General features: G+C 38.5%; 1 protein-coding gene across 1 annotated transcript; it reads right to left on the bottom strand.

Moving 5' to 3' along the window:
• Positions 1 to 17,212: 17,212 nt before the first annotated feature.
• On the bottom strand, positions 17,213 to 22,937 carry LOC103349775 (beta-defensin 112). Its single transcript, XM_008263038.3, has 3 exons — positions 22,821 to 22,937; positions 21,660 to 21,809; positions 17,213 to 17,493 (listed from the first exon to the last, which is right to left on the bottom strand). The coding sequence occupies exons 1-3, from the start codon at positions 22,876 to 22,878 to the stop codon at positions 17,327 to 17,329; spliced, it is 375 nt and encodes a 124-aa protein (XP_008261260.2). The 5' UTR covers positions 22,879 to 22,937; the 3' UTR covers positions 17,213 to 17,326.
• Between the last annotated feature and the right edge of the window lie 358 nt (positions 22,938 to 23,295).

Here is a 23,295-nt window from a genome sequence, read left to right as displayed (position 1 = left end):
CTGGATATGATTGTAGCAAGAATAAGACCTTTCTGAAAGTGTTGGAAATGTGTCAAAAAAGCACAAATATGACTATTTTGATAAGTGAAAGAGAGGTTAAAGAATTAACCATAGGAAGGTTAATTGTGTGACAACTAGTTAAGGCACCTCTTGCAAAGAGTTCTGGCTTAAAAACTCAAGTACGTTGCTTCCAGTCCAGCTTTTTGTTCATACATCTGGAAAAGCAGCCTGGGATGGTCAAAGTAGTTGGGCCCCTGCCTCCCTGTAGAAGACCCAGATGAAATCATGGCTGTTGTGGCCATTTGGAAAGTGAACCAACAGATCAAAGACCTCTGTGTTTTGCACAGTCTCTCTGTCACTCTGCCTTCAAAATAATGAATCTTTTCTAAAAAGAATTAGTTATAGGAATATATATTTTTTCTTTCTTCAAGATATTTTGAGGATGAGTAAATCTTCTGTGCATACATATAATTTTTTTATGAAAAAGAAAGACAAAAAAGAATCTCATTCAAATTTAAGATCCATACTCTAGAACTATAAAAGATTTAGAAATTGTTTGGTCTCGTTAAATATAATTAGATTGAGGAAGATGCCAGGGTGGCAGAATAGGGAATGATATACTGCTGTAGGCTAGGGATAAATAGTAAAAAAAAAAATGTAGGATACTCCCAGGGGAGAATTAGAAAACTACACTGGAAATTCTACAAAAGGAAGAGAAGTACTGTGGACCTGTGTGGAAGGTGCAGATGTAGAGCACAAACCTGGACACAACACACGACTTCAGCTGTTGAGAGCAGGCAACAGCTTGGAGATGGAGGTGAAACCAGACTGCAGGAACCCGTGGTGATATAGCTGGAGAGAGAGCACATCATGAGTCCAGACTGGTGCCCTAGGGGCTAGCGGTTACTAGTGGTTACCCACAGACCCAGTGAAATTAAAAGTGGTACATTTATCTCACCCCATCCTCTCCACAATGGAACCCACCATTTAAGGCTTGGAAGGCTGCTGCAGCAGCTTTTGTGCCCATGAACAGCAACTGCTGAGACAGTGCACCATCTTCTCGGCATTAGTGGCAGCAGTGGCAGGGAGAGGGCAACATTCATCCAGTGGCTCTTGTGTATGCAATGATCCAGAGATTCTAGCAGGAGGAAATAGCCACAGTCCCCACTGATTCTGAACCTGCCTGGAAAGATTGACAGGGCCGGGGCACCCATGTAGGACCGTGAGGCTCCTCCAGTCTCACAATATAACACAGGCTCAAGCTGCCTATGCAGAGCTGATTCTGGGAAAATTTGCCTCTCTGTTCACTGCATAGGCTTGCAAGACAGAGTGGAAACTCTGCACCCAATGACTGTGGGAACTCAGTGGCTAAACAGGAGGGTGCAGGGTATTGCTAGGTCTTTGAGAAATCATTGGGTGTGGCTCCACAGGATCAGAGCTTTTTGGCTGCCTGGGGCAGGTCATTGCAGTAAGAACCATGCTCAGAGGGAGAACTGTGCAGATCCTTTGTGCAGTTCATATGGCAGTGTATATGAGTGCTGAACTCACTGGAGAATAACATCTAGGCATTGCTCAGCTTGGAGGAGAGGTGGTGAGGGGGTGATTACACCAACAGAGGTGATCATTTCCCTACTTCTGTTAAGAGATCTCTCTCACCCAACTTGGATGTTACCTTGGATACTTGCCACACCCTGGAGCACTGACAAGAGTTCCCTAGCCACACTGAGAACACACCTCTTGGTATTCATTGAAAGTACAGAGATTCCACTAAACCACAGAAGCATGGTTCAAATATAAAAGCCATCAGAGGAAAACCAACAAGTAACTCCACAATTGCCTAAAATTCAAGAAAAATGAATAAGGAAGACACCATTAATTCCTCCAAAAGAACACAACATTCCAAAATTAGAATGTTAAGATGAAGAGATTGATGAGGGGCCGGCGCCATGACTCACTTGGTTAATCCTCCACCTGCGGCACCAGCATCCCATATGGGCATGGGGTTCTAATCCCGGTTGCTTCTCTTCCAGTCCAGCTCTCTGCTGTGGTCTGGGAAGGCAGTGGAGGATGGCCCAAATGCTTGGGCCCCTGCACCCGCATGGGAGACCAGGAAGAAGCACCTGGCTCTTGGCTTTGGATTGGCATAGCTCTGGCCGTAGCAGCCACTGGGGGGTGAACCAATGGAAGGAAGATCTTTCTCTCTGTCTCTCTCTCTCTCACTGTCTAACTCTATCTGTCAAATAAATAAATAAAAATGAGATTGATGAAATTCTAGAAATGGAATTCTAAAAATTAATCATAGGATTACTCAAAAGCAATCAGAGCAAATCCACAAACTAAAGAAAGCCATACATGAAATGAATGAAATTTTTCTGATGAAATTGAGATTTTTAAGATAAATCACTGTCAAATATTACAAATGAAGAATTCAGTAGATCAAATAAAAAATGGGCTGGAAATTTTTAACAGCAGACTTGGTGAGGCACAAGAAATAATATCTGAGCTAGAAGACAAATCTTTGAAAACAGGAAGAAATTAGAAAACTCAAAAACCAGTGTTGGAAATTTATGGGATACTACCAAATGACCCAACATACAGGTCTTAGGAGTTCCTGAATTTCTGGAAAGAGAGAATGGACTAGAAGGCCTATTTAGTGAATTAATAACAGAAATATTTCCCACTTTGGATAGTGAAAGGGACATCCAGTACAGGAAGCACATAGATCTCCTTATAGACATCGCCAGAGAGGATCTTCATCATGACACCTTGTAGTCAAACTTTCCACAGGATAACTTAAAGATTCTAAAATGTGCATAAGATAAATGCCAAATTACTTTCAGAGGATCTCCAATTATGCTCAAAGCTGACTTGTCATGAGAAACAGTACAGGTTAGGAGAGAACAGTGAGACATAATACAAGTCAGAAGTAAAAAAAAAAAAAACAAACAAACAAAAAAAAAACCTGTCATCCCAGAATACTATACCCTGAAAAGCTGTCATTTATGAGTGAAGGTGAAAGAAAGACCATCCATAACAAACAGAAATTGGGAGAATTTGTCACCACTCAACCAGCCTTACAAAATATGCTTAAGGATGTGTTATACAGAAAGATAGCCATCATTATGAAAGAATGCAAAAGCAGAAAAATCCCAAAGTAAAAGTACAAAAGAAATCCAAAGTAAACATATGAATATTTATGAAAAAATGGCAGGGCCAAGTCATTATTTACCAATAGTCATACTATTGTATGACTATTAAACTGTTAAAAGAGTTGAAGACAGGCACTATGTAATGATTAAGTGATCAATCCAACAGGAAGATGTGACTATAATAATTATATATGCACCTAATTACAGGGCACCTGACAATTTAAAAGAAATGTTAATGGATCTAAAGGGAGACATAAACTCCAATACAATAGAAACGGGGGACTTCAACACCTCACTTTCATCAATAGATGGATCAACCAGACAAAAAATTAACAAACAGAGCTAATCTATAGTATGGACCAAATGGACATAAGTGATAGCTACAGAACCTTTCATCCCACAGTTATAGAATATATATTCTTTTCATCAGTGCATGGAACTTTCTCTAGGACAGACCATAAAGCCAGTATCAGTAAATCCACACACATAAAATATCAAAATCATACCATGCATCATCTCTGACCACAGTGAAATGAATCTGGAAATCAATAACTCAAGAATCTCTAGATCATTTGCAAGCATATGGAGACTGATCAACATTCTCCTGAATGAACAATGGGTCATAGAATAAATCAAAAGAGAAATAAAAAATTGTCTGAAAATGAATGAAGATGACAATACATCAAATCAAAGCTTATGGGATACAGCAAAAGCAGTGGTAAGAGGGAAGTTTATAGAAATTGGTGCCTATATGAAAATATTGGGAAGGTACCAAATAAATGAGCTATCCATGCATCTCAAGGACCTTAGAAAAACAACAAAATAACACCTTGAATTGGTAGGAAGAAAGAAATAATTAAAATTAGAGAAGAAATAAATAGAATTGAAACCAAAAACACAATACAAAAGATCAGTGAAATTAAGAGGTTTTTTGGAAAAATAAACAAAATTGATGCACACTGGTTCAACTAACCATAAAAAGAAGCAGAACACACAAATCAATAGCATCAAGGATGAAAAATAAATGTAACAACAGACACTATAGAAATAAAAAGAGCCATCAGAAATTACTACAAAGAACTCTATGCCAATAAATTGGAAAAACGGGAAGAAGCAGATAGATGTCAGGACATATACAATCTACCAAAATTGAGTCAAGAAGACATAGAAAAGCTAAACAGACAAATAACCAAGAAAGAGATTAAATCAGTAATAAAGACCCTCCCAACAAAGAAAAGCCCAGGACCAGATGGCTTCACTGCAGAATTCTATCAGATATTTTCTGTCCTTAATGTGTTGTCCAATGTGAATTAATGCTATAATTAGTACTCAAACAGTATTTTACACTTTATGTTCTGTGTGGGTGCAAACTGATGAAATTTTTACTTAATACATACTAAATTGATCTTCTGTATGTAAAGATAATTGAAAATGAATCTTGATGTGAATGGAATGGGAGAGGGAGCGGAGATGGGAGGGGTAAGAGTGGGAGGGAAGTTATGGGGGGAAAAAGCCATTGTAATCCATAAACTGTACTTTGGAAAATTATATTTACTAAATAAAAGTTAAAAAAATAAAGAACTAATTCCAGTTCTTCTCAAGCTATTCAAAACAACTGAGAGGAAAAGAATTCTCCCAAACTCCTTCTATGAAGCTTGCATCACTTTAATTCATAAATCAGAAAAAATACAACAGAGAAAGAGAACTATAGACCAATATCCCTGATGAACATAGATTCAAACATCCTCAAGAAAGTATTAACTTTATGATCAGATAAACTGAAAGTAGAGCTTTGTAAAAATTAAGAGTGGGAATTGGAGAGGGAGGAGGAAGAAGGGTTGGAGCATGGGAGGGAGGGAAGGTTGAGTAGGAAGTATCACTATGTTCCTAAATCTCTATATATGAAATGCATGAAATTTGTTTAACTTAATTAAAATTAAAAAAAAATAAATAAATATAATTAGAATGAAAATGATGTTTTTGGAACCTGTGCTGTGACTTTGCAGGTTAGGCCTCTGTCTGCAGCACTGGCTTCCCATATGGGCGTGGACTCAAGTCCCAACTGCTTCACTTCCAATCCAGCTCCCTGCTGATACACCCGGGAAATAGGTGGAGGATGGCCCAAATGTTTGGACCCCTGTACACACATGAGAGATCAGAGGATGCTCCTGGCTCATGGGTTCAGATTGGCCAAGTTATGGCCATCTGGGGAGTGAGCTAACACATAAAGGATCTCTCTCTGTCTCTCCCTGAACTCTAACTCTGCCTTTCAAATAAAAATTCTTAAAATAAAAAGAAGTGTTTTCATTTCAATCCTCAGTCTTTTTATCAGGAATAGATTTGATAGCAGAGTTTAGATTCACTTCTCTACTTATTTTTTAAAAGAATAATTAATACATTGGATTCTAAGGGTCACATCAAGTGCATGATACTATAAAACAATTTTCATTAATTCTTATGTTAATGTGATATAATACAAATAAAACAGATGCAGTTCAGTTCGTAGATAAAATTCTAAGAATATTATGATACTCTCATTCCTCTCTCCCTCCATCTTTTTTCTCTTTACTTTTTAACTTCATTCCTTCCTTTCTTCCTTCTTTCCTTGTTTCCTTCTTTCCTTCAATTACAAACTCCTAATGCTTCATTAAATAAATAATTCAACAAAAAGGATATTAAAAAGAGTATAAAGCAGCAGGAAATAGGCAAAGAGTATAAACAATAATGAAATGAAATGATGTCCCTTTCATGCATATATAGTAAATTTCAAATTAATCACACCATTATTAAAACAATAGTAGTATTTCTACATATATATTAACTATCACAAATAAGAGAAAATTCAATATTCTTCTTTTTGTGTCTGGCTTATTCCACTTAGCATAATGTACTCAAGTTGCACACATTTTATTGAAAATGTCAGAATTTCATTCTTTTTATATCTGAGTTATATTATCTTCACTACTTATTGGAGAAAGAATGCTTTATTCTTACAACTAATAGATATTTATATATATAATTTACAATAATTAAATCATATGTATATATATTTATATTTTAATAATAAATTACAGTTAAAATTTAAACACCTAAGAATAATTGTGTGTTAATTACAGAGTTCAACCAATGGTATTAGAACAAAAAAATACGAAAATGGATAAAGTATTACATTGTACATCAACCGTCAGGACAAGAGCTGATCAAGTCACAGTTTCTCATAGTGTTCATTTCACTTCAAAAAGTTTCCCCTTTGGTGCTCAGTTAGTTGTCGCCTATCAGGGAGAACATATGATATTTGTCCCTTTGGGACTGACTTAATTCACTCAGCATGATGTTTTCCAAATTCCTCCATCTTGTTGCAAATGACCAGGTTTCGTTGTTTTTGACTGCTGTATAGTATTCTATAGAGTACATGTCCCATAATTTCTTTATCCAGTCTACTGTTGATGGGCATTTAGGTTGATTCCAGGTCTAGGCTATTGTGAATTGAGCTGCAATAAACATTAATGTGCAGACAGTTTTTGTGTTTGCCAATTTAATTTCCTTTGGGTAAATTCCAAGGAGTGGGATGGCTGGGTTGAACGGTAGGGTTATATTCAGGTTTCTGAGGAATCTCCAGACTGACCTCCATAGTGGCTTAACCAGTTTGCATTCCCACCAACAGTGGGTTAGTGTCCCTTTTTCCCCACATCCTCTCCAGCATCTGTTGTTGGTAGATTTCTTTTCTTTTCCTTTTTTTTTTTTTTTTTTGACAGGCAGAGTGGACAGTGAGAGAGAGAGAGAGAGAGAGAGAAAGGTCTTCCTTTGCCGTTGGTTCACCCTCCAATGGCCACTGCACTGATCTGATGGCAGGAGCCAGGTACTTCTCCTGGGCTCCCCTGGGGTGCAGGGCCCAAGCACTTGGGCCATCCTCCACTGCACTCCCTGGCCACAGCAGAGAGCTGGCCTGGAAGAGGGGCAACCGAGACAGAATCCAGCGCCCCAACAGGGACTAGAACCTGGTGTGCCGGCGCCGCAAGGTGGAGGATTAGCCTAGTGAGCCGTGGCGCTGGCTGGTAGATTTCTGAATGTGAGCCATTCTAACCAGGGTGAGGTGAAACCTCATTGTGGTTTTGATGTGCATTTCCCTGATTGCTAGTGATCTTGAACATTTTTTCATGTGTCTGTTGGCCATTTGGATTTCCTCTTTTGAAAAATGTCTATTGAGGTCCTTGGCCCATCTCTTAAGTGGGTTGTTTGTTTTGATGCTGTGGAGTTTCTTGATTTCTTTGTAGATTCTGGTTATTAAACCTTTATCTGTTGCATAGTTTGAAAATATATTTTCCCATTCTGTTGGTTGCTTCTTCACTTTCCAGACTGTTTCTTTTGCAGTACAGAAACTTCTCAATTTGATGCAATCCCAAATGTTAATTTTGGCTTTGACTACCTGTGCTTCTGGGTGTTTTCCAAGAAGTCATTGCCGGTACCTATATCTTGCAGGGTTTTTCCAATGCTCTCTAATAATTTGATGGTGTCAGGTCGTAGATTTAAGTCTTCAATCCATGTTGAGTGAATTTTTGTGTAAGGTGAAAGGTAGGGGTCTTGCTTCATGATTCTGCATGTGGAGATCCAATTTTCCCAGCACCATTTATTGAATAGACTGTCCTTACTCCAGGGATTGGTTTTGGATCCTTGATCAAATATGAGTTGGCTGTAGATGTTTGGATTGATTTCTGGTGTTTCAATTCTGTTCCATTGGTCTATCCATCTGTTTCTGTACCAGTACCATGCTGTTTTGATTACAACTGCCCTGTAGTATGTCCTGAAATCTGGTGCTGAGTGAATTAAGCCAGTCCCAAAGGGACAAATATCATGTGTTCTTCCTGATCGGCGACAACTAACTGAGCACAAAAGGGAAAACCTGTTGAAGTGAAATGGACACTATGAGAAACACTGACTTGATCAGCTCTTGTCCTGACTGTTGATGTACAATGTAATACTTTATCCACTTTAGTATTTTCTCTTTCTTTTGTTCTAGTACTTTTGGTTGAACTCTGTAATTAACACAGAATTATTCTTAGGTGTTTAAATTTAACTGAAAATGATCCCTGTTAGGAATTTGGAAAACATTATAATGAGTGAAATAAGCCAATCCCAAAGGGACAAATACCACATGTTCTCCCTGATAGGTGACAACTAACTGAGCACCAAACAGGAAACCTCTTAAAGTGAAATGAACACTATGAGAAACAGTGACTTGATCAACCCTCACCCTGACTGTTGATGAACAACTTAATATGTTATCCCTCTTAGTATTTTTTTTGTTTGTTCTATTTAATATTTTTGGTTGAATTCTGTAATCAATACACAATTATTCTTAAGTGCTGAAACTTAACTAAAAAGTGATTGAAGAGATGTGCAATTCGGGATATGCTTAAGCTGACTTACCTCAAACGGTAGAGTTAGAAACATACCAGGGGGTTCCAATTCAATCCCATCAAGGTGGCATGTACCAATGCCATCTCACTAGTCCCAGTGATCAATTTCTGTTCACAATTGATCGTAATGATAAGACTAAGAACCAAAGGGATCACATAAACAAGACTAGTGTCTGCAAATACTAGCTGATAGAATAAAAAAGGGAGAGAATGATCCAACATGGGAAGTGAGATACACAGCAGTCCATAGAATGGCAGATGTCCTAAACAGCACTCTGGCCTCAGAATCAGCCCTTAAGGCATGCAGATCCGGCTGAAATGCCCATGAGAGTATTGCAGGCATGGAAAGCCACGACACTCTGGAAAAAAAAAAAAAAACTAAATGAAAGATCTCCGCGAGTGAGATCCCAGTGGAAAGAACGGGTCATCAAAGAAGGAGGTACCTTTCTCTGAAGGGAGGAGAGAACTTCCACTTTGACCATGGCCTTGTCTAAATATGATCAGAGTTGGTGAACTCAGGGGGCTTCCATAGCCTTGGCAGCTCATGACAAGAGCCTAGGGTGATTACTGATGCCATAAACAAGAGTGTCAATTTGTTAAGTCAACAACAGGAGTCACTGTGCACTTACTCCTCATGTAGCATCTCTGTCCTTAGTGTACTGTACATTGAGATTTAGTGCTATAACTAGTACTCAAACAGTATTTTTCACTTTATGTTTCTGTGTGGGAGCAAACTGTTGAAATCTTTACTTAATGTATGCTAAACTTATCTTCTGTATATAAAGAGAATCAAAAATGAATTTTGATGTGAATGGAAGGGGAGAGGGAGTGGGAAAAGGGAGGGTTGTGGGTGGGAGGGACGTTATGGGGCGGGAGGGAAGCCATTGTAATCCATAATCTGTACTTCGGAAATCTATATTCATTAAACAAAAGTTAAAAAAAAAAAGAGTTTCAGTTGGGGAAGTTGAAAAAGTTCTGAAGATGCATGGTGATGATGGTAACAGAGCAATCTGAATACGCTTAATACTTCAGCACTGTACACTTAAAATGGCTCTAAGGATAAAGGATATGTTTTCCATATATTGAACCAGGATAAAAAAGGTGTTTTGTGATAAATGTTGATACACTCATCATCACACCTTATCTATTATGGTGTTCTTGAAACTAACATTTGTCACAGTATTTTTTTTGACAGGCAGAGTTAGATGGTGAGAGAGAGAGAGAGACAGAGAGAAAGGTCTTCCTTCCGTTGGTTCACCCCCTAAATGGCTGCCACGGTCGGCGCTGCACTGATCCGAGGCCAGGAGCCAGATGCTTCCTCCTGGTCACCTATGTGGGTGCAGGGCCCAGGCACTTGGGCCATCCTACACTGCCTTCCCAGGCCACGGCAGAGAGCTGGACTGGAGGGGGAGCAACCTGGACAAAATCTGGCGCCCCAACCAAGACTAGAACCCGGGGTGCCGGCACCGCAGGTGGAGGATTAGCCAAGTGAGCTGTGGCACCAGCCATCACAAAATTTTTTAATGATCAAAGTGTTCATCAATAACCTGAAGCAAAAGCATCAAATGGAATAGCATGTAGCTGTTAAAAAGAATAAAGTACTTAAGAATAACTGTGCATCAATTACAGATCTAAACCAGTCATATTAAGTAGAACAGATAAAAAAACTACTACTTAATATGACTGGTTTAGATCTGTAATTGATGCACAGTTATTCTTAAGTGTTGAAAATTAACTGAAATGTGATCCCTGTTGAACATGGTGGTGGGAATGGGAGAGGGAAGAGATGTATAATTTGGGACATGCTCAGGCTGACTTGCCCCAAGTGGTGGAGTTGGAAGCCTACCAGGGGATTCCAATTCAATCCCATCGAGGTGGCATGTACCAATGCCATCTCACTGTTCCAGGTGATCAGTTTCAGTTCACAGTTGGTCATGGTGAAGGGACTGGGAGTCAAAGGGAGCACATAGACAAGTCTAGTACCTGCTAACGCTAACTGATGGAGTAAATAAAGGGGAGAGTGATCCAACATGGGAAGTGAGATACTCAGCAGACTCATAGAATGGTGGATGTCCTAAACAGCACTCTGGCCTCAGAATCAGCCCTAAAGGCATTCGGAGCTGGCTGAAAAGCTCATGAGAGTATTTCAGGCATGGAAAGCCAAGACACTCTGGCAAAAGATCTCTGCGAGTGAGATCCCAGTGGAAAGAACAGGTCATCAAAGAAGGAGGTACCTTTCTCTGAAGGGAGGAGAGAACCTCCACTTTGACTATGACCTTGTCTAAACAAGATAAGAGTCAGAGAACTCAGAGGTCTTCCATAGCCTTGGAAACTCATGACTGGAGCATAGGGAGATCACTGATGGCATAGACAGGAGTGTCAATTGGTAAAGTCAACAACAGGAGTCACTGTGCACTTACTCCTCATGTAGGATCTCTATCCTTAATGTGCTGTACATTGAGATTTAATGCTATAACGAGTACTCAAACAATATATTTCACTTTGTGTTTCTATGGGGGTGCAAACTGTTGAAATCCTTACTTAATGCATACTAAACTGATCCTCTGTAAAAAAAAAAAAAATTATCAATTCCCAACTTGACTCTCACTGGGATTAAACATGACAATAGGTCTGCTCTGATTTCATCATCATTTAAAAAATCATCTATTATTTTTCACTTTATGTTTCTGTGTGGGAGCAAACTGTTGAAATCCCTACTTAATGTATACTAAGCTGATCTTCTGTATATTAAGATAATCGAAAATGAATCTTGATGTGAATGGAAGGGGAGAGGGAGTGGGAAAGGGGAGGGTTGTGGGTGGGAGGGACGGATGGGGAAAAGCCATTGTAATCCATAAGTCGTACTTTGGAAATTTATATGCATTAAATAAAAGTTTAAAAAAAAAAGAATAAAGTAAAATGTGCTTACACAGAATAATGTACAAGATATACAGGGGTGACTCATAGAATGGCAGATGTCCTAAATAGTACTCTGGCCTCAGAATCAGCCCTTAAGGCATTCGGATCTGGCTGAAGAGCCCATGAGAGTATTTTAGGCATGGAAAGCCAAGACACTCTGGCAAAAAAAAAAAAAAAAAGACCTAAGTGAAAGATCTCTGTGAGTGAGATCCCAGTGGAAAGAATGGGACCATCAAAGAAGGAGGTACCTTTCTCTGAAGGGAGGAGAGAACTTCCACTTTGACTATGACCCTGCCGGAATAAGATCGAAGTCGGTGAACTCAAAAGGCTTCCATAGCCTTGGCAACTCATGGCTAGAGCCTAGGGAGATTACTGACACCATAAACAAGAGTGTCAATTTGTTAAGTCAACAACAGGAGTCACTGTGTACTTACTTCTCATGTGGGATCTGTCCTTAGTGTGTTGACCAATGTGAAGTAATGCTATAACTAGTGCTGAAACAGTATTTTACACTTTGTGTTCTGTGTGGGTGCAAACTGATGAAATTTTTACTTAATACATACTAAATTGATCTTCTGTATGTAAAGATAATTGAAAATGAATCTTGATGTGAATGGAATGAGAGAGGGAGCGGGAGATGGGAAGGGTGTGAGGGGGAGGGAAATTATGGGGGGGGAGCCATTGTAATCCATAAACTGTACTTTGGAAATTTATATTTACTAAATAAAAAAATGAAAAAAAGAAAAAATAATAATAATAAATTGCAATTAAATTCCAAAATTTAATAATTACAATTGTAATTAATAAATTACAATTCTTATAAATAATATAACACAAACTTTTTTTAAACTATCATAATCTCATCATTGTAATAAAAGTTGTAAGAAGTCTATATTGCCTTTTCTAATCAAGTAGATAAAAAGTTGTTGAGGCAAATGAATGAATTATGCTTATTTATGATACAAATTAGTTTTCATATTACTTGTTAAAATATTTAAAACTTCTTATCTCAATAAAAATGTTTTGCAGATTTTGTGGAAGAAAATAACAAAATAAATCTAGCAAAGGCATACCAATTAGGTCATCCAAAAAATGATAGAGAATTCCAGTAGAAAAGACAAATTATTTGAGTCCCTATTAACTGTGTGAGAACCCCAGAAGAAGCTCCTGGCTCCAGGTTTTGACTTGCCCAGTCATGGTTGCTTTGTTCAATTAGAGAGTGAACTTCAAGATGGAAGACATCTTCCTTCCTTTCTCCTTCTCCCCCTCTTCTCCTTCTTCTCTTCCCCTCTCCCTCTATGAGGCTCTTTCAAATAGATAAACATGAATAAATTTTCACAAATTGAGCTTGTAATGTAACGGGTTCCCAAATCATAGAACATTACAAAGCACCACACCCTCTCTGAGTTTTATTTTTTTAATATTTTATTAGTTATTTATTTGAAAGTCAGAGTTACACAAAGAGAGATAGAGAGGCAGAGAGAGACAGAGAGGGGGAGAGAGAGAGGTTTTCCATCCACTGGTTCACCCACTAATTGGCCGTAATGGCTGGAGCTGTGCTGATCCGAAGCCAAGATTCAGGAGCTTCTTCCGGGTCTACCATGTGGGTGCGGGGGGCACAAGGACTTGAGCCATCTTCTGCTTTCCCAGGCGATGGCAGAGAGCTGGATCGGAAGTAGAGCAGCTGGGACTCTAACTGGTGGCCAAATGGGATGCCAGCCCTGTAGGAGGCGGCTTTACCTGACAAACCACATTGCTGGCTCCCTGAGTTTTATTTTTTAATTGAGATGCGTTCTTTTACATACTTTTCTGAATCTCATTTCTTTTACTACGTAGTGTATTTGTAAAGCTTCTTCTTTCTACGTGTATAAGTCATTTACTATTCAATGTTTTGGTGTGGTCTATCATTTTCTAAATATCACAGTACAGTTTTTCACCCCACTGGCAATTTGTAGTCTTACTTTGAAATTTTTGTGAAAGTGCCGCCATGAACATTTTTAAACTTGCATTTAGATGAACTTACTTCATAATTCTGTTGACTATCAACTTGGGGTGAAGGAGGTATGGCCTTAATACTCTGTCCTGCTAAGACTAAATGTCTCCAGTTGTTGACATCTTAACCCACACTTGCTTATGCTCCTTCTTTTCTAATTTAACCAATTAATATGTGAATTGTGATAATCTGTACTCATTAACTAATATGTTTGAGAAAGTTGTTATATCTACTGAACATTTGTATATTCTCTTTTGTGAGGTGTCTGTGAAAGTCATTCACCAATTTTTAGTTTTTTTTCTGTTTCATTTAATATGATTTCCTTATATTCTTAATAAATCATTTTTGATAAATGGATATCTAAAATCCCTACCCACTTTATATGCTGCATTTTTCACTCATAAATATACTCAATGAGAGTTCTAAGACATAACAATTAATCATTTTTAGGTAGCAAATTTGAGAGTTTTTTTAGTAGTTGCTATTGTAGGTCTGTGCTCATTGATTTACATTTTACATTATATATGTGATCCACTTGGTAATACATTCTTCTTTCTGTGACGTGAATGAGGGGATCAAGATTCAACTGTTTCTATATGGTATTCAAGTAAAGCAATATCATTCATTGAAAAGGTGATTTCGCCACTGCTCTGGAAGTTCAGCTAAATACACTAGCTGTCATTCTAGACCATCTTTTTTTTTAATAGTTAGTGCACCAACACCATACACTTTTAATTACTATATTAGGTTTTTTGATGTCTGATAAGCAAAGTTCTCCAAGTTTGCTCTTTTAAATGTAACAATGCCTCTTCTTGACTGTATTTGGAATGCAAACTGGTAAAGCCACTATGGAAGTCAATTTGGAGATTCCTCAGAAACCTGAATATAACCCTACCATACAACCCAGCCATCCCAGTCCTTGGAATTTACCCAGAGGAAAGTAAATTGGCAAATAAAAAAGCTGCCTGCACCTTAATGTTTATTGCAGCTCAATTCATAATACTTAAGACATGGAATCAACCTAAATGCCCATCAACAGAAGACTAGATAAAGAAATTATGGGATATATACTCTATAAAATACTATACAGCAGTAAAAAAAAAATGAAATCCGGTCATTTACAACAAAATGGAGGAATCTGGGACACATCATGCTGAGTGAAATAAGCCAGTCCCAAAGGGACAAATATCACATGTTCTCCCTGATTGGATGACAACTAACTGAGCACCAAAAAGGAAATCTTTTGAAGTGAAATGGACACCATAACAAACAGTGACTTGATCAGCCCTTGTCCTGACTTTTGAGAAAAAACTTACTACTTTATCCCTTGTAGTACTTTTTTTGTTCTACTTAACACCATTGGTTAAATTCTTTAATTAACACACAATTATTATTAGGTGCTTAAACTTAACTGAAAAGTGATCCCCGTTAAATATAAGAGTGGGAATAAGGGAGGGAGGAGATGTACAATTTGGGACATGCTCAATTGGACTTACCCCTAATGGTAAAGTTAGAAATGTGCCAGGGGATTCCAATACAATCCCATCAAGGTGGCATGTACCAATGCCATCTCACTAGTCCAAGTGATCAATTTCAGTTCATAATGGATCATAATGATAGGTCTAAGAGTCAAAGAGATCACATAAACAAGAATAGTGTCTGCAAATACTAACTGATAATATTAAAAAGGAGAGAACAATACAACATGGGAAGTGGGATACACAGCAGACTCATAGAATGGCAGATGTCCTAAACAGCACTCTGGCCTCAGAATTAGCCCTTAAGGCATGCGGATCTGGCTGAAGAGAGCCCATAAGAGTATTTTAGGCACGGAAAGCCAAGACACTCTGGAAAAAAAACAAAAAACAAAAAACAAAAAAAAACCCCTAAATGAAAGATCTCTGTGAGTGATATCCCAGTGGAAAGAAAAGAACGGGTCATCAAAGAAGGAGGTACCTTTCTCTGAAGGGAGGAGAGAACTTCCACTTTGACTATTACCTTGTCTAAATACTATCAGAGTTGGCAAACTCAAGAGTCTTCCATAGCCTTGGCAGCTCATGACATGACAAGACCCTCGGGTGATTACTGACGTCATAAATAAGAATGTCAATTGTTAAATCAACAACAAGAGTCACTGTGCACTTACTCCCCATGTAGGATCTCTGTTCTTAATGTGTTGTACTATGTGAATTAATGGCATAACTAGTACTCAAACAGTACTTTCTACTTTTTGTTTCTGTGTGGGTGCAAATTGTGGAAATCTTTACTTAGTATATACTAAATTGATCTTCTGTATATAAAGATAATGGAAAATGAATCTTAATGAAGAATGGGATGAGAGAGGGAATGGGAGATGGGATGGTTGCGGGTGGGAGGGAGGTTTTGAGGGGGGGGAATCCGCTGTAATCCCAAAGTTGTACTTTGGAAATTTATTAAATAAAAGTTTTAAAAAAGAATTAAATTGTGCATATGAGGGTTTTCTCCAACAGCTTAATATTTATTTCTTTAAATTTATGGATTTTTTTAAGAAAACTTAAATATAGGGGTCAGTGCCATAGCTCACTTGGTTAATCCACTGCCTGTAGCGCCGGCACCCCAGGTTCTAGTCCTGGTTGGTGTGCCGGATTCTAGTCCAGGTTGCTCCTCTTCCAGTACAGCTCTCTGCTGTGGCCCGGGAGGGCAGTGGATGATGGCCCAAGTGCTTTGGCCCTGCACCCACATTGGACACCAGGAAGAAGCACCTGGCTCCTGGCTTCAGATCGGTGCATTGCCTGCCATGGTGGCCATTTGGGAAGTGAACCAACAGAAGGCAGACCTTTCCCTCTGTCTCTCTCTCTCACTGTCTAACTCTGTCAATTTAAAAAAAAAAAAGAAAAAGAAAACTTAAATATAAATAAATGAAGGGATAATACCTGTTCATGAATTTTTTTTTTTTTAAACAGGCAGAGTGGACAGTGAGAGAGAGACAGAGAGAAAGGTCTTCCTTTGCCGTTGGTTCACCCTCCAATGGCCGCCGCTGCAGCCGGCGCACCGCGCTGATCCGAAGGCAGGAGCCAGGTGCTTCTCCTGGTCTCCCATGGGGTGCAGGGCCCACTGCACTCCCTGGCCACAGCAGAGAGCTGGCCTGGAAGAGGGGCATCAGGGAAAGAATCCGGCGCCTCAACCGGAACTAGAACCCGGTGTGCCGGCGCCACTAGGTGGAGGATTAGCCTATTGAGCCGTGGCGCCGGCCTCCTGTTCATGAATTGTAAGAATTGTATTGCAAATATATAAGCTACATGGATTCAGTTTCTGTTTCTTCTTTTGAGTAGTCTCCCTCTATTTTACCCTTTAGGTTATTTTCCTCAAAATGATGGCTCTAAACACTTGGATTATTTTAATTTTTTTTAGGAAATTGACCAATGTATGGAAGAAAAGTATAACCAATATGAGAAAGTTTGAGGCTTCCGTAATCCTTCAAAATTCTTCCAACAATTCTCACAAGTCCCAAGACAACATTTCTTTTTAACTCTTTCCTCATTCCTAACTCTCCTAACAGAATGCAACATGCTTTTCACACTAAAAAAAGAATAGTTCCAGCATTTCACTAAACCTGCTAGTCCAATTATGGATTTTTTTTTCTCTTCTCTGCTTCTATTTATAAACTCAAAGTCCCAGTCTTTATTCTATTTCTTTCTTCCAAGCAGGTACAAAGCATATTAATGGTTAAGGTTGACAAATATTTTGTTTAATTTTTTTAATTCTTTATAGATATACATGCACAGAAATACTAGACCATAAATGAAGTAATGCAATGATAGAAAGACTTAATTAAGATGTCTCTGCTTCTTGCATCTGTGTCTCTTCAATTATACCTTGTTGTTTGGATCACATTCTCTTAAACAGCAAGCAAATTTAGGACTTTCACAGAATGAAAGTCTAAACTCTTTGTTACCACACTGAGGTCTACATTGGCCACCAATATATAAACAAGCTTGCCACCAATTGATTTCCGTCGGGATCTGTATACGGTTGGCTGAAACAAGGCAAGAATGGCTACAATTAATAATCAAGGTAGAAAATGTTGAGACTTAAAAAGAAGATGCTCAAAGAAGCACAGAAAAACAGAAGAGAAATAAAGGAAACACATTTTTACACTGGGAGATATTTTCCCTATCTGTAGCAGAATAGATCAAGGAAATCAGCAAGTATCCAATTCCCAAGGTAGAAGATCCACCACTACCTATTTCAGCAAATTAGATAGTGACTCACAAAGCAACACTTGAAGGGAACACAATTTATTAATACCTTCCTCTATTTGGTTCACTCATTCCCTGGAACCATTGAACATGGGTTGGCCAATCTCCACTCTGTCTCTCATTTACCAGCCATATTTAGTATAATTTCAAATATCCTGAATTTGGTGTCACAGATTTTTTCTTCTGTTTAATTAATTCTGTTGATATTTTCTATTGCATTTTTATTTTTATTTATTTATTTATTTATTTAACTTTTATTTAATAAATATAAATTTCCAAAGTACAGTTTATGAATTAAAATGGCTTCCCCCCCCCCTTAACGTACCTCCCACCCACAACCTTCCCATCTCCCAGTCCCTCTCACATCCCATTCTTCATTAAGATTCATTTTCCATTATCTTTATATACAGAAGATCAATTTAGTATATACTAAGTAAAGATTTCCACAATTTGCACCCACACAGAAACAAAAAGTGTAAAATACTGTTTGAGTACTAGTTATAGCATTAATTTGCATTGTACAACACATTAAGGACAGAGACCCTACATGACATGTAAGTGCACAGTGACTCCTGCTGTTGACTTAACAAATTGACACCCTTGTTTATGGCGTCAGTAATCACCCGAGGCTAGGCTCTTGTCATGAGTTGCCAAGGCTATGGAAGACTCTTGAGTTCGTCGATTTCGATCTTATTTAGAGAAGGTCATAGTCAAAGTGGAAGTTCTTTCCTCCCTTCAGAGAAAGGTACCTCCTTCTTGATGGCCCATTCTTTCCACTGGGATCTCACTCACAGAGATCTTTCATTTAGGTTTTTTGTGGTGCGGTGTGTTTTTTTTTGTTTGTTTGTTTTGTTTTTGTTTTTGTTTTTTGTTTTTTGTTTTTTGTTTTTTTTCCAGAGTGTCTTGGCTTTCCGTGCCTAAAATACTCTTATGGGCTCTCTTCAGCCAGATCCGCATGCCTTAAGGGCTAATTCTGAGGCCAGAGTGCTGTTTAGGACATCTGCCATTCTATGAGTCTGCTGTGTATCCCACTTCCCATGTTGTATTGTTCTCTCCTTTTTAATATTATCAGTTAGTATTTGCAGACACTATTCTTGTTTATGTGATCTCTTTGACTCTTAGACCTATCATTATGATCCATTATGAACTGAAATTGATCACTTGGACTAGTGAGATGGCATTGGTACATGCCACCTTGATGGGATTGTATTGGAATCCCCTGGCACATTTCTAACTCTATCATTTGGGGCAAGTCCAATTGAGCATGTCCCAAATTGTACATCTCCTCCCTCCCTTATTTCCACTCTTATATTTAACAGGGATCACTTTTCAGTTAAATTTAAGCACCTAAGAATAATTGTATGTTAATTACAGAGTTCAACCAATAGTATTAAGTAGGACAAAAAAAAAATACTAAATGGGATAAAGTATTAAGTTGTTCATCAACAGTCAGGAAGGGCTGATCAAGTCACTGCTTGTCATGGTGTCCATTTCACTTCAAAAGATTTCCTTTTTGGTGCTCAGTTAGTTGTCATCCAATCAGGGAGAACATGTGATATTTGTCCCTTTGGGACTGGCTTATTTCACTCAGCATGATGTGTCCCAGATTCCTCCATTTTGTTGTAAATGACCGGATTTCATTTTTTTTACTGCTGTATAGTATTCTTCAGAGTACATGCATTTTTTTTTCATGTTCTTTCTATTGAATTTTATTTCGTTCTATTTTTCTACTCTACAAAGTTTGATTTTTTCAGGAGTGTTTATTTATTTAAATGTCAGAGTTACAGAGAGAGAGGGAGAGACATGGAGACAGAAGTCTTCTGTACATTGGTTAACTCCCCAGATAGCTTGTATGGTCATGCCTGGGCCAGGCTGAAATCAAAAGTCAGGAACTTCTTCCAGGTCTCCCATGTGGGTGAGAGGGGCACAGACACTTGGGCCATCTTCCACTGCTTTTCCCAGGCCGTTAGCAAGAAGCTGGATCAGAAATAGAGCAGGTGGGACATGAACTGGTGCTGATACAAGATGTTGGTGCTGCAGGCGGGGGCTTTAACCTATTGTGCTACATGGGATGCCCACCTTATAGGCTGCCGCTTTACCTGCCACATTACAATGTTGGCCCCTGTTGAGTTTTAAAATAATTTCCCCTTGTCTTTTACATTTCTTGCTTTAATCATCTATTCTTTTCTATCTTTTGTGAACAGTTTCTTTTCATTTCATTGAAATGATTATTTTGAATTCATTTCCAGGGAGTTTACATATTTCTATTTCTTTAGAGGGTGTCATAAGTGCTTTTTTTGTTCCTTTGGTAGTGACATGTTTCCGTCATTGTTCTTGACCCTTATGACTGTATGTTGGTGTCTGTACATTTGTAGTGCAGATTAATTCTAGGCTTTGAAGACTGGTGCTTTCTGGTAAATTCCTTTTATCCTTCAGCCCCTTCAGAGACTTTTGCATGGCTTCTTTGTGTGGTCTACAGCCGTTCATGTTTTTGGAATCCTTTGATAGACTAGTCTGGTGCCTGTGTCAGCAGTGGGCACACCTGATAGTAGATCTACTGGGTTGTGTCTGGAGCCTGATTCTGCTAAAGTAGAGCGTGACAAGCTCCACAGATATGGATGTGGGCCTGAATCCATGAGTTCAGGTCTAAAGCCTGGTCGCCAGGGACTTGGCAGGAAGGTTGAGTCCCCAGGGCTTAACTTGTGCTGGAATAGGCTTTGAGCCTGAGTGTGCAGGAAACACACACTTGCTAGAATTGAGCTAGTGCCTGGGTTAACAGGAATGGCCTGCCAAAATGGACTGCTCTTTTGATCCTGAATATTGTGCTTGCTGAAGCAGATCCAGACTTGAGTCTGCTAGAGCTTTGTGTCATGGTAGCTGGCCTAGGCCCTGGGATTCTTGATGTCAGTCTGATACCTAGATTCACTGGGCCTGGACTGGAGACTAAGACTGTGAGGGCCAACCTGGAACTTGAATCCACAGAGGTTGTCTGGGACTTGGGTCACTCAGGGCCAGACCAGTATTGTTGTCTATTGGCATGGGCTTAGTACCTGGATCGGCTGAAGCATAGGGCTATAGGGATCTGTGTGACACTGGGAAAGGCTAATCCTATGTCCATGTATGCTAGCCTGATTCCCTCATGAGAAGTAGATCTCTTTACACAATTTAATGCCTGGGACTGCGTAGGGGTGATGCTAGTAGGGTAGAACTTCTCTTCCTACCCTTTGCAATCCTTTGCAATCTTTTTTTTTTTTAATTTCTTTGCTACACAAGGAGCTATAATATTCCTTTGATTGCCTTAACTATTGCGAAAACATGTTGATAGTTATCCAATTGGCATTTCTGTAGCAGGGAGGAGTACTTGAAATGCCTTTCTTTCATCTTGCTAATGACTGGTTCAACTTAGTCAAGAATTCATCTTTTCAACTAGGTCCCAAATTCCCATTCTAGATTCTTGCTACTCAACTGCTTTTTCAAGTTATCTTAAGAACTCTATACTTTGAAATAGCAATAACATCTTAATCACTCTTTTGATAGAATGATCCAAAGATTTCAATGTTCTGGACAGTGGTGTGTGACCAAAATAAGTTTTGCCAGCTGTCAGATAGGAGGGAAACTGTGTCAACTATATGATGACTAAGCATAATGGCCTTAACTACATCTAAAAAGATTATAATGATGCCAGGAATAATAATCAGAGAAATTTCCTTCAGGAAAATAACAATGGCATGTGCTTAGTCAGGATTCTATCAATTATTCAGACACTAAGATTTTAAATAAGATTTTTTGTCATTCTGAAATTGAAATTCATCCATTATAAAGCTAGAAGAGGAAAGATAAGAACAATGATATAAATGAGGTTTGGAACAGAGTACACTCCTAAGAAATTTATTTCATTTAACAGGCATTGAATGTTCAAGTCAAAATTATTCTTATATTTTACCTGTGCTGAATTCTTTTTTCTCAAGTCGTTTGCTTTTAGATATTGGGGAAGAAGTTGCCTTCATTTCTAATATTCGAAGGTTTGGAATACATATTGTTGTCAATCCTGTAGGAATGGTACCAGGGATGGTAAAACGAAGTCTAGAGCCCACTGGAAAAGAAAATGAAAATATTTTAAAATATGTTTGTTTTCAGAAATGAGGACTAATACTAATAGATTTATTTTTATTTCATGGCCCTATACATTATAAGAGGTTTTATAAATGATAAGCATGCGTGTGTTTAAAATGTAGTTGAAGCCGGCGCCGTGGCTCAATAGGCTAATCCTCCACCTTGCGGCGCCGGCAAACCGGGTTCTAGTCCCGGTTGGGGCGCCGGATTCTGTCCCGGTTGCCCCTCTTCCAGGCCAGCTCTCTGCTATGGCCAGGGAGTGCAGTGGAGGATGGCCCAGGTGCTTGGGCCCTGCACCCCATGGGAGACCAGGAAAAGCACCTGGCTCCTGGCTCCTGCCAGGATCAGCGCGGTGCGCCGGCTGCAGCGGCGGCCATTGGAGGGTGAACCAGCGGCAAAGGAAGACCTTTCTCTCTCTGTCTCTCTCTCTCACTGTCCACTCTGCCTGTCAAAAAAAAAAATAAAAAAAAAATAAAAAAAAAAAATAAAATGTAGTTGAGTAAATAAAGAAGGAGAATTTAAATTGAAATAGGTTGATGTGCAGCTAATCTCAGTTTAGAACATAATTAAGATTAAAAATACCAACAAGGTATTACTTAACCTCTGCTATCAACACTAAATATAGGGATGCATTATTTCCACACATATTCACTCATTCCCAATTTGTTTCATGCCTATTAATATAGTAAATTCAGTTAATTTAGATAATGATAATACACATTTAATGGATTAACTAAATCAATATATTGACTAAACTGATACATTATTTTTACCCAATAATTTTCACAAACACATACATGTATGTTTTTATACATTCATGAACTCAACGTCTTTAATATTATACAATGCTTGGAAGAGTATTCAAATATCTTCTCCACCCAAGTAATGTGACATGGTAGCAGTGTTTTATGATGTCAGTGATATTTGCTTAAACAATTCTGACCCTTGCTTTCTTTAATGCTGACTCCTCTGGAAACAGTATTCACATTACCTGGTAGAATGAGGACACCAAAGAAGAGAAACATGGAGGAAAAGAAAAAGATCTTCATTGTAACTGATTTCTTAAACAGTCTACAGATTTTCAGTGTAGATGAAACAAGGAAAAAGAGAACCCTTTCATTTATTGACTCTGCATAGCCTTGATTACTGAGGCTTATTTATTGGGAACATTTCTATGCTTGGTTGAATAATTCCAGATTCAAATAGTTGGTGGTTAGAAAAAACTGGTTCATTATCACACACACAAAAAAATTTACTGATTTTCTTCTCTTTAGTTTCTTTAGAAATTTAACAGTTGTAAGAATATGAGCATAAATTTATGAGTGCAAATAATCTTGCAGCAATTCACTTGATATTCCAGAAATCATGTTTTATATTTGCAAATTTGCTATTTTAAATTCCCCTGTATTAAAAGTGAATTTCAATATAATGAGGAATTCAAGTTACAAAATTATAGAAAAATTATC

The sequence above is a fragment of the Oryctolagus cuniculus genome, chromosome 5 (genome assembly GCF_964237555.1).
Source record: "Oryctolagus cuniculus chromosome 5, mOryCun1.1, whole genome shotgun sequence".
Lineage (NCBI taxonomy): Eukaryota > Metazoa > Chordata > Mammalia > Lagomorpha > Leporidae > Oryctolagus > Oryctolagus cuniculus.
This window is presented reverse-complemented; position numbering and strand designations above follow the sequence as displayed.